The sequence below is a fragment of the Peromyscus leucopus genome, chromosome X (genome assembly GCF_004664715.2).
Source record: "Peromyscus leucopus breed LL Stock chromosome X, UCI_PerLeu_2.1, whole genome shotgun sequence".
Taxonomy (NCBI): Eukaryota; Metazoa; Chordata; class Mammalia; order Rodentia; family Cricetidae; genus Peromyscus; species Peromyscus leucopus.
Window position 1 is genome coordinate 60616705 of NC_051083.1, and position 13125 is coordinate 60629829.

Sequence of the window (13125 nt, forward strand, 5' to 3'; positions counted from 1 at the left end):
CTAAACAAAATACACAAGAAGCCTTACTATCAAGATTATACTCTAGGGCAGTGGTTCTCACCCTTCCTAATGCTGCCACCTTTTGATACAGTTCCTCATGGTGTGCTGACCCCAACCATAAACTTATTTTGTTGCTACTTCATAACTCTATTTTTCTACTATTATGAGTCATAATATAAATATTTATGTTTTATGAACATCTTAGGCAACCCCCAAAGGGGTTGCAACCCACAGGTTGAGAACCCCTGTTCCAGGAGATATTGGAACCATGGGTATTTTTAGTACCTTCCAAATTTTCCTTTGATGAGTTTGTGATATCATTTCACGATAAAAATAATTGTCTACTTTATAATTTTTAGCCAGGTATGGTGTCACACATCTTTAATCCCTGCACTTGGGAGGCAGAGGCATACAGATATCTCTGAGTTCAAAGCCAGTCTGGTCTACACAAGTTCTAGGCCAGCCAAGGCTATAAAGGGAGACTTTGTCTCAAAAAAATGTTTTTTAACTTGTCTGTTATAAAAATTGACAGGTGGTGGTGACTCATGCCTTTAATCCCACCATTTGAGAGGCAGAGGCAGGTGGATCTCTGTGAGTTCAAGGCCAGCCTGGGATAGAGAGTGAGTTCCAGGAAAGGCTCCAAAGCTATACAGAAAAATCCTGTCTTGAAAAAAATTTAAAAAATAAAAAGGTAAAATTATCAGCGAAAGTCAAATGCCTGCAATTAAACTAATCGTTCTAAAAGGAAAATACTTTTATAAAGAAATAAACATGTGCCTGAAAATTTCATGATGTCATTGTTTTTTACTGCTGAGTAGAAATCCATTGTGTATATGTAACACATTTTCTTTATCCAGTCTTTGGTTGAGGGGCATCTCAGTGGTTTCCAGGTTCTAGCTATTACGAATAATGCTACTATGAACATAGTTGAGCAAGGGTCCTTGTGGTATGATTGAGCATCCTTTGGGTATATGCCCAAGATTGATATAGCTGGGTCTTGAGGTAGATTGATTCCCAGTTTTCTGAGAAACTGCCATACTGACTTCCAAAGTAGCTGTACAAGTTTGTACTCCCACCAACAGTGGAGGAGTGTTCCCCTTGCTCCACATCCTCTCCAACATAAGCTGTCATCAGTGTTTTTGATCTTAGCCATTCTGACAGATCTAAGATGGTATCTCAGAGTCATTTTCATTTGTATTTCCCTGATGACAAAGGAACTCATGAACAGCTGTGGAGCCTCCATGGGACTGGACTAGGCCCTCTGCATAAGCTTGATCTGCTTAAGGGGCCCCTGGCAGTAGGATCAGGATCCATCCTTGGTGCATGAGCTGGCTTTTTGGAGCCCATTACCTATGGTGGGATACCCTACACAGCCTTGGTGCAGGGGGAAGGGGTTTGGACCTGCCTCAACTGAATGTATCAGACTCTGCTGACTCTCCATGGGAGGCCTTACCTTTTTGAAAGAGGGAATAGGAGGTAGGTTGGGGAAGGAAGGCTGGGGGGAGTGAGAGGAGGGAAGAGAGGAGGATCTGTGATTGGTATGTAAAATGAACAAAAATTTCTTAATAAAAAAGAAATGGCTAACTCATGCAATGAGCCCAGGACCCGGCACCACCGCACAGCTGCCTCCCAAACAGATCAAGCCAATCAACTGTCTCACCTATTCAGGGGGCCTGATCCAGTTGGGGGCCCCTCAGCCTTTGGTTCATAGTTCATGTGTTTCCATTCATTTGGTTATTTGTCCCTGTGCTTTATCCAACCTTGGTTTCAACAATTCTCGCTCATATAAACCCTCCTCTTCCTCACTAATTAGACTCCCAGTGCTCCACCAGGGGCCTAGCCGTGGATGTCTGCATCCAGATTCCTCAGTCCTTGGATGGGGTTTCTGGCCCAACTATTAGGGTGTTTGGCCATCCCATCACCAGAGTAGGTCAGTCCTGGCTGTCTCTTGACCATTGCCAGAAGTCTTTTGTGGAGGTATCTTTGTGGATTTCTGTGGGCCTCTTTAGCTCTTTGTTATGCAGGGACGCTTGGCTCAATCTGGGAGGAGGGGACTGGACCTGCCTGGACTGAGTCTATGAGGTCGATCCCAGTCCTCGGGGGAGACCTTGATCTGGAGGAGGTGGGAATGGGGGGTGGGATGGGGGGAAGGGGAGGGGGGCAGGAAGGGAGAGAACAAGGGAATCTGTGGCTATTATGTAGAACTGAATAGTATTGTAAAATAAAAAAAAAAAGAAAGAAATGCACAGACTACAGCAGGGATGCAGCTGATAGAGATGTAGCTAAGTAGTACAGAACTTGCCTAGCATGCACAGTCGCCAGCAGTACAAAATTGATCAGACTGTAAAATTACTTTCTCAGCGTATTAGAATGAACTATTATTTTAATAGAAAAACCTTAAATTTATGTAAGTCTCATAATTTATAACAATTTCAGAAAACTTACTTTAAACTCTACTTCTGATATTACATTTAGATAAACATTGTAATGATGAATTCTAATCCAAAAATAACCAACTTCAAGCCTGGTAATTTCAATAATATATCTTATTTTCATACATAGTATTAATTTGAGTAAGTCTATTCCTTTAGAAGGTTAACTTCTTTAGCCTCTTAATGCAAGAAAGTGGATTTGGTTCTTAATAGTTTTCAGCCTGTGTATGTGGGGGTGATATAGAATCCTCTACATTTGAGCTTCTGGGATCTTTTTTTCTTTCTTTCTTTCTTTTCTTTTCTTTTTTTTTTTTTTTTTTTTTGGTTTTTCAAGACAGAGTTTTTCTGTATAGTCCTGCTGTCCTGGAACTCAATCTGTAGACCAGGCTAGCCTTGAACTCAGAGATTTCCCCCAGCCTCTGCCTCCAGAATACTAGAATTAAAGGCATGCCCTACCACCACCCAGTCTTCTTAGGTCTTTTGAGTGACTAAATTTCTAGAACACACAGAAATTAGCACAAAACTTAGAGCTACTGCCAAATTTGATTACTGTCCTAATTATTAAAAATGATTATTGCATAACCAGTAATTATACTAATACATAATTTTATGTAGTACAAATAACTCAGTTCTTAAAGATTACTAAAATACCCAGGCATGGTGCATCTACAACCCTAGAATTTGGGAAATGGAAGCAAGAAGATCAAGAGTTTAAGTCCATCTTCAGCTATTTACTGAATTCAAGGACAGCCTAAGATATACAGGATATATGTGATAAATGCTTTACAGACATTTTCTTGTAAGATTCTCCAAACAACATAACATAGACATTATTATTATTATTGTTATCTCTTTTGAAGATAAACTGAAACACAAAAAAGTTAAGGCACTTGCCAAATGACACACAGCTATATATCAGTATATTTATTTCTTTGCATATTCTACACCCTTAATAATAATTGAAAAATAAATAACAATGTTTATACAAGTAATTATTTAAAAGGACATCATTAGACAGTCTCATTCAATGAACAGTTTTTCTCTTTGGCAACTGTGGAGGAGGCCAGGAATATCTCAGCCAGAGAACACAGATCTGATTGTTCTTCTTAGTACTTCCTCAACCCCCATGGCCATCTCCAAGTCCCTCAATAAAATGGCCATCCTTTTCCCACAACCCCTCCAAAACAAGAATCCTTTGTTCATGACTGTAGAAATGTTCATAAAGGTTGAGCAGCTGTAATTCTCTGCTAAACTAAGAGGAAACTGATTGCTTTGATTCAGTTCCTTTTTAAAAGCACCTTTTAATTTCATTCCTATTCTTTCTTCTCTCTTTCTTCCTAGTCAATAATTCCTTTTCTATTGATCAGTTTCCTTCTCAACCACCTCCAAATTATACCTATTGTTAGTAAATTACAAAATTACTTTGTGCTGATATTTCAAAATTGTATGTTCTTTACACAGAGAAATGATACCTTCAAGGAGTTCTCCATTACATGTTTTGCCTTTCATGAGGACTCTCATCTTTAAGAAAAGCCCAGCTGGATCTAAATGCTCCTATTTTAAACAAAGAAATCACAATGATATTATAACTCTGGAATGCAAAAGACAATTTTCAAGTAATTGCCTGTTTTGTTCAACCTTTGCAGGATGACTCAAAATCAAAGGGAATCAAAACTACAAAACATCATATAAATCATATAATAACATCTGTTCTACCCCCAAGGATATTTTCTGAAACTTTATTCAATCTCAATAAAATAATACAAGGAAAAGAGTATGCGAAACATTTCCATGGACTGACAAACATTTAATGGCAATGTAAATATTTAAATGGCAAATCTCATGCCATATTCTAAAGAAAACCTTAAATATCAGATTTATTTTCTACTGTTTTTTTGCTACTTCTATTTTTATTTTATTTTTGAGATTTATAATTATATTTTTCCTTTCACTTTCCTCCTTCCAAACTCTCTAATATATACCTCCTCACTCTTTTCCAAATTCATGACCTGTTTATTCATTAATTTCATATATATATATGCATGTAACAATTTTATATAACTATATAATATATAGTTATATATTCCTAAATGTAACCTTCTCAGTCTGTATAATGTATTTGTATGCATGTTTTAATAATCATCCTTTTAAAGACTAGTAGAAGAAGACACAAAATGTATTATTGTTTCTATAGGATATAGCTTTTATGTCTACCAATAATAACAATGTTGTCTGAGTGATATTTCCAAGTTATTATTAGCCAGCCCTAAGCCAATTGTAAATTCTTGCCTTTCTCTACTTTTGCCATCTTTACAACCACTGGCTAAACCTAAGAGAGTGTAGAGGGTAGGAGCTACTAAGAAATGTACAGCCTAGGCCCACAGAACAGAACTCTTCCCTCTACAATGATAATTAGCTTATAAATAAATACTGTAGTTACTGGATCCATACTATAAATACTTATCGCTAATCATTATATGATAACTTAAGAATGAAAAATTAAGGAAAGTAACCACCAGTATATATGACACATATACAGAGAATAAACTAAAATAGTCAACTTGAACTCTGATTGATTACTGTGATTGGATTTCTGGTACTGTATCTTTCCACTCTGCCTCCTTTGAAGCTCAGTCTAACTTGGGATTTCATATCATCATATAATCTGATTTCCCACAGCTTCGAAAATAATGTAAACATTTCCTAGTGTGACATATACCATGTATATATACACACTCATACCCAAGTATTTAAAGTATGTATGTATAGCTTCTAACATTGCAATTTGGATCTGAAATGTGAAACAAAAGCCCATGTTATTATATTAGAGTGTCCCCCGCTTATAGTACTATTTGGAGGTGATAGCCCTTTAACAGGTAGAGCCTATGGGGAAAAGGGGAGAGCAATACTGAAGGAGGGACTGGGACTTCAGTGCCTCTAACACACACTGCCTTTCTCCTCCCTCTTCTTCCCCTCCCCTCTCCTGTTCCAGTCCTCTATTTCTCAGGTGCTATGAGCTGAGTGCTCTGAGCTCCCACTATGATGTCCTACCCTGTCACATGCCCAAAAGTAACAGGCTGCTTGTCCACAGTTGAAACTTCTTCAACTATAAGACTTACTAAATTTTCCTCTAAGTTGATTATCTCAAGCAGTCTTGCCCAACCTACACTCCATGGGGTACAGGTCCACACACGGCTGAGGACAGCTATGAATACACCTCAAGACAAACTTGTAAACTTACTTAAAATGTGACATATTTACTTATATTTCGAGGACTGCTGGGTGGCACATAAACAAGAGAAGTCATTTCGTACAGTTCTGGGGACTAGGAACTCCAAGATGGCAGTACTGGCATTCACTGGTTAGGGTTTGTTTTTGTCAACTTGACACAAGCTAGAGTAATCTGAGAAGAGGGACCCTCCACTGACAAAATGCCCCCATCAGACTGGTCTGCAGGTAATCCTGTAAGGCATTTTCTTCATTGATGACTGATGTGGAAGGGCCCAGGCATCTCAGGGAGGTGCCATCCATGAGCAGGTAGTCCTGGGGTATATCAGAAAGCAAACTGAGCAAACCAAGAGGAGCAAGCCAGTAAGTCAGTAAGCAGCCTTCCTCCATGGCATCTTCTTTTTCAGTTCCTGCCTGCAGATTCTTGCCCTGCTTGAGTTCCTGCCTTGACTTCCCTTGAGGATGAACTGAAATCTGTGAAGAGGAACAAGCCCTTTTCTCCCTACGCTACTTTTGGTCATGGTGTTTATCACAGTAATAGAAACCTAACTAGGACACAGTAGATGCAGCATGTGGTAAAGTCCTGCTTCTGGAGGAACTACCTTCTTGCAACATGTGTCCATACATGGTAGAAGGGTCACTAAGGCTTCCTTAGGCCTTTTTTTCCCCAGAGCTGAGGACTAAACCCAGGGCCTTGAGCTTGCTAGGCAAGCACTCTACCACTGAGCTAAATCCTCAACCCCAGGCCTTTTTAAAAAAGTAAGGCTGCTAATGACATTCAAGAGAAGTTCATTTTCAATCTAGTCACTTCCCAAAGTCCTAACATAATTCTGTCAGCTTGAAGGTTAAGATTTCAACATAAAAATTATAGAGGGACACAAAAGTTCAGATCACAGCAACTTTTTATTTTACCTTTATGTACTATAGAAGAGAGTGAAACAATCTACTGTGTTTTTTAAAGAGGCATACTAAAGCAAATGTCTAAATTGGATTTCAAGCTATGAATTAAAACTTTGAAAATTTTAAATTAATATTTAAAAGTAAATGTCTCATACCTTGTTTGCTAGGAGTACAGCAATGAGGGCCTTATTATAATATTCTTCATCATCACAATCCAAATAAACAGTGGCTAGTAATCGCAGAGCTTTAGCCTATAATAAACAGAGAAGAGCTTCTATCTGAAGAATTAAACTACAACACAACAGCTGACTAGCATTTGCACAATGATGACATCATCTCAAACATAAGTTATTTTTTGTAATAGCACTGCCCATATACGACCACGTATTCTCATTGCACTAGTGTTACCAAAATATATCTCACTGCATTAGTGTATACCAAACATTGTCTAAAAATGATAGTATTATTTATACTTCTGACTTGTTTAAATTTAATATAACTGTTAAAATAATTATCTTTCTTTTCTTTTTGTGTTTTTTCTTTGTTTTTGTTTTGTTTATTTTATTTTTGGTGGTAATGGTTTTTGTTTGTTTGTTTCTTTGAGTTGGGGGGGGGGTAGTTTTTTGAGACAAGGTCTCACACTGTAGTTCCTGCTGGCCTAGAACTCTCTAGGATGCAAATGTCACTGTGTCCAGCTTAACACAATTTATTTTCTTAATGGCATCTTACCATTAAAGTACTTTATCATCCCCAATTTAAAATTCAACTTAGCTGCATTTTAAAATGAATGAAGTATCATTTAATTAATTCAATGTCTCCAGCTAGGACAGAATTGCTAAAAGGAGTAATTGTGATCAATGGGAATGAGTTTACAGATTCATAGGAAGAACTGGAAGAGAGGGAATAATAGATTGAATACATACACATTGTATGCATTTATGAATATTAAACAAAATATTAATAAACAAATGTTAAAACTAAGAGGTTTCAATAAGTGTGTCTGTCTCTAAGTAAAATAGGGATAGTAGGACAAGGCAAAGATGACCAATTAACTTTTTTAAAATGTTAAGCATATAGTTCCCTTCAAATCCAGAGGAATGATGTTTGGATTATCATTTCTCTTAATATTTAAATTCAAAAACTAAGATGGATCAAATAAGATGCATATAAAGTAATATCATAAATATTGTGAAACACTTCTGAAGGAAGATGGGGCCCCAACAACAACAACTCTACCCAATCCAGAATGATGCCATGGTAATCATCATCATACTATACTTCTTGCCAGAATTTCAGACAATCTTACCCACTACTCTAAAACTTGCTGCAGAACCTACAGTTAGTCTAACTGAGATTTAACTATCTGAGCTTTCTCACAGTACCCAACAGAGATAACATCACCCCCTAAACGGCAGGAAGCAATTCTAAGAAAATGACGCCCCTTCTCCCTTAGGTTTCATAATTCTCAGGGTTATGGATGTTGGGGGTGGAAGAAAATATTAACTCAGTATTGTAAAAAAAAAAAAGTGGGGGGGGAGAAGAAATGGAACGGATAGGTATAAGATATGATGGTAAATCATTGTATATACTAGTAAACAAACAGTAAAATAGCAACCTTAGATAATTTGCACTGTAATTTGTACTGTTATAGATTCTTATATGTTGATACAAATGTAAACTATTTTTATATTCCTGTTTAAGATAATTTGTGTATTGATATAAATACACAACTATAATTGTTATAATGTACATATATTTCTACTCTTATTTGAAACATTTTTATATTGATACAAATGTAAATTTATATCTGTCATACTTTATATATGTTCTACTTCTGTTTAGGCTATTCGGTATATTGATATATATTTAAGATTATTGCCATACTGCATATCGCACTATATATTCCTATCTCCGTTATAAATATCTTGTGTATTGTCACAATTTTGAAGTCATCGTTCTTCACCATACATTTGCTTATAGACTGTTTACTTTATTTACATGAAGCCTTAGTCCTTAGGTTATTTCGGTAGATAAGATTTATAGATTTATAGTCACCTATGCCTGTCATCTCTATAGTTACGTTAGTTAGGTTATCCAGATTTACAGATACATAGGTCAGATGGGCAGGTAATCTTCAAGCACTTCATAGACCTAGAGAATATGGCATTTAAATAACTTAGAATTCTGTTGACGTGAGACACAATTGCTCCTGGCTGCACCAATTGATCCCGAGAGAATGTTGGGCTTCTAAGACATTTCCATTTGGAAGTTTGTCTTTTTGGCACAAAATGGCCTACTGGGCAAAGAACTGCCCTTGCCTTGATGGCTGACAGTACAAATGCAATGCTGTCCTTTCTGGACAAGCGGGACACAAGGAAAGCGACCACTGTACTCTGCCAAGACAGGGTAAGATGGTCTTTCAGAAACCCTGCTTCTGAAAATGGTCTGTCAGATACTCTAGGCCTGTAGCCAATTTGAATGCACCAACAATGCTGAGAAACATTAGGTGACTGTCCAGGCTGCCAGCTGTCTTGGTCTACTCTTGCAAGATTCCCGAAAGTTGCTTGCATCCATCTACCATTTCTCAGGTACCATTATGTTCCTTCTCAGGTCTTTGATGGGATTGAAGACTAGCAGTTATAGTTACAACTTAGTATATATAATATCTTAGATAGAACATATTAAGTATTAGATTCAGGTTCTTTAGGATAGGACACCTTTGAATGATCTTTATAACATGCCGTTTACCTATGCTCTATACTTCTCTGGAATTTAGTATGTGTTTCTTTTTTTTTTTTTTTTACAGGCAATTTATTTTGTTCTATTCATTCACAGTTAATACAAAAAATACTTGGAAACATTTCCATATAATGTTTGACACAGAAATCATCAAATAGAAGTATACAATGTTGACAGGAGGCAGTACATTTATAATTTATAACCCCAGATGTATTTATAAATTAGAAATGGAAAGATCTATAAATGAAATTATGAAGGTTCACCAAAGTCATTTAATCTGTCAGTTTCTCATTCATTTTTATGTCTTAATAATATTCTATTGTATGAATAAGCCACATTTTATTTCTCTCCAGTATTTGATAGCTATTTGAGTTGTTTTAACTTTTTTACTATTAGCAACACACTGCTGTAAACCTTCATGTACATGTTTCATAGGTGCACATTTTCAGTAGTTTGAGGATATATTCCTAAGGGTAGAAAGGTTGAGTAACAGAGTAACAATGTTTTGCATTTTGACCAACCACCAAACTGTTTTGCCAAAGTGGCACACCATTTTTACAATCTCACCAAATCCTTGTTTTTAAGGCTCTGATTTTTGTACAAAAGCATTCAATCATTCTGTCAGACCAAACCAGGAAAAGCAAGCTATAGTTCAGAGCTGTTCTATTCCATTTACTATGCAAAGCCATTCTTGGCGTTTGCAACTCTCAGCCCTTTTGAGTATTCTTGCAGTGTTCACCTTTTCCTCCACCACTTTTTTTTCTTCTTTTTTTTCTGGTTTATTTCTATCTATTACAAATGTATAAAAAATCCTCCATCAACGCTGCTGATAGCAGCAGAACCTTGAGAAATATACCTTTGGTTTGCCTCAGAAAAGGAACACATATTGCACTGTAAAGTTTATAAAATTGGCGCAAAACATTGTGATAATGTTACAATACCAGTTTTAAGAGTTCAGTGACTAATGGGGAGCCTATGGGATACATGCAGAACTGTGAAAGCGAACTCACTTAACCAGCTGTACGCATAGACTGTAAATCTACATTCAGATCATTTCTGAACTAAGACTATCAGCTCAGTTTGTCTGTTGAGGTCAACCAGGAAACCCTAGAATATACCTTGATTTTTGCAAAAAAACAAAATAGGGGGAGGGGTTTCTTCAGTATTTCAGTCCACGAGTAACAGTATCCTAACAGGCAAAGTGTTCTCTCACTGTCAACATAGAATGAACTGCTGCTGGAGGTCAACTTGGGCTTTAATTTGCATTAGCACTTACATGCATAGTAGTCCAAGTTGTTGACCTCATGACTTTTAAAAGTAACTCTAAAAAAGTAAAATGGCCCTTCTTGGAAGACTAAAGAAAGACATCCAGCCACAGTTGTAAAAAGTCTCATCAAAACAATATACCCTTTTATGAATTACGCCTCAATTAAAAAAAAAAAGTAGCCCCAAATAAGAAGCAGCTCTGAAAAAGAAAATATAACTTAAGATATTTGAAAAAAACAAGGTGAATACAGGTTCAAAAGTAATTAAGATACATTTTCTTGAGGCTATCTAGAATTAGGCTTTAAAGAATTCTACCATTTCAAGTTTACCACTAGTTACTAGATACCTATTTACAAACAAGATGTTCACCTTTTTTGTTCCTTTATCAAGAGAAAAATCTACCTTCAGACTATGAGGGTGGTGATGGGGAGTGCTGTGGGACGATCTGTATGTCTGTATTGCTCTGATTGGTCAATAAATAAAACACTGATTGGCCAGTGGCCAGGCAGGAAGTAGGTGGGACAAGGAGAGAGGAGAATTCTGGGAAGTGGAAGGCTGAGGCGGAGAGACACTGCAGCCGCCGCCATGACCAGCAGCATGTGAAGATGCCGGTAAGCCACCAGCCACGTGGCAAGGTATAGATTTATGGAAATGATTAATTTAAGCTATAAGCACAGTTAGCAAGAAGCCTGCCACGGCCATACAGTTTGTAAGCTATATAAGTCTCTGTGTTTACTTGGTTGGGTCTGAGCGGCTGTGGGACTGGCGGGTGACAAAGATTTGTCCTGACTGTGGGCAAGGCAGGAAAACTCTAGCAACAAATGGCGCCCAACGAGAGGGCAAGAGTTTCCACCTAAAACCTGAGAAAAGATTCTAAAACGGAGCTAAAAACAGCTCCCTAATTGTCTCTCTCAAATGAGCAGCAGCTGCCGGTTTGAGTTACTGGCGGGTTCCTGGCGTGTGCGCTCGATCTGCAGTATGGCGGGAATGAGGCCTCTGCAAGTGGCACATTAAGCTGCATGGTGGATTTAGCCTTTGCTAGTACAAAACAAAAAGAGGTTTCTGGGCTACATGCTGCTTTGATAAGAAGCATAGACCCACTATTTCTGAGAGTTGATGGCTCCCAGAGCTGGCGGAAAACGTACCACCGCCATGTTGGGAAGCTGAAGTGGGTGGAGCCAGCAGCCACAGCGCCGTTTCAGGCTTAAAAGGCTGCAGTTTAAAGCAATAGGCTCAAGGTAATATAAAACATAAGCCACATAAAGATGGCTATCACACAGAGAATCTGGATTATGTTCTCTTTGATATTCGTAACTGAAGAAAAACATTTGATTGCAAAAGCTGTTGAGTTATGCCAAAATGTATATTTTAAAGGTACCTTGACTTCAAAATTTGGCTATAAGGATATGTTGCTTTGGAAAAGAGGATCTGCTTTTGTTTCTACAGAAAGCCAGAGGCTATGGATTTGTTCCAGATTAAGATACATCAGGTTTGACCAGCCAAGACCCCCTGAAAGGTCTCCGATGACACCATGGCCCAGATGATCCAACATCCAGAATCATTTCAAGGCAACTAGCTCAGACGATACGGTCTCACGGACTACTCCATGATCCTAAAATTTTCTTTGTGTCCCCATAAGATACAGCGCCCCCCTCTAGCAGGAAGTAGTAAGAGAAGCTACGCCCAAATTCCCAAATATACCAAGCTGACTTTGGAGATGTGTAAAAGTTAAAACCTTCCTTTTAAAAAAAAAGAAAGGGGAAGTGCTGTGGGACGATCTGTAGGTCTGTATTGCTCTGATTGGTCAATAAATAAAACACTGATTGGCCAGTGGCCAGGCAGGAAGTAGGTGGGACAAGGAGAGAGGAGAATTCTGGGAAGTGGAAGGCTGAGGCGGAGAGACACTGCAGCCGCTGCCATGACCAGCAGCATGTGAAGATGCCGGTAAGCCACCAGCCACGTGGCAAGGTATAGATTTATGGAAATGATTAATTTAAGCTATAAGCACAGTTAGCAAGAAGCCTGCCACGGCCATACAGTTTGTAAGCTATATAAGTCTCTGTGTTTACTTGGTTGGGTCTGAGCGGCTGTGGGACTGGCGGGTGACAAAGATTTGTCCTGACTGTGGGCAAGGCAGGAAAACTCTAGCAACAGGGGAGGGACTAGAAAACAAGATTCAAACAATCCCATGCAAATATCACACTTTTCAAATGGAAGAACTCCAAACTGCACTAGAAGTTCCAATCACTAAGACACTTTCCATTGAAATGATTTAAGTACAACTACATGGCACCAAGGTTTAGGCCTAATATAGGCCTGACAACCAAGTCCTTGTTTTCTGGAAGAAAGGCCTCAAAAGTCCCACTCAATTCCACATAACAATACTTCAAAGATCAATTAGGTTTTCCTTTCCTTGATATTTTTGTTTTTGACTTCTAATCTTAAAGACTAGATTAAAACTTAGCTCATTTCCCAGAAGGCATTGCTTCCCTTTGCTCTATGAAAGAGTCCACCAAGACCTCTTCCTCAAAACCATCTAGCCCCAGCCTCCAGCCTGTGT

At 38.1% G+C, this 13125-nt stretch overlaps 1 protein-coding gene across 1 annotated transcript in view; it reads right to left on the bottom strand.

Moving 5' to 3' along the window:
• The window catches only part of Tex11 (testis expressed 11), a 387858-nt gene that overhangs the window by 271481 nt on the left and 103252 nt on the right, over positions 1 to 13125 (bottom strand). Inside the window, 2 exon segments of the mRNA XM_037199204.1 lie at positions 3905 to 3986; positions 6716 to 6811. Coding sequence (XP_037055099.1) covers positions 3905 to 3986; positions 6716 to 6811 — 178 coding nt within the window.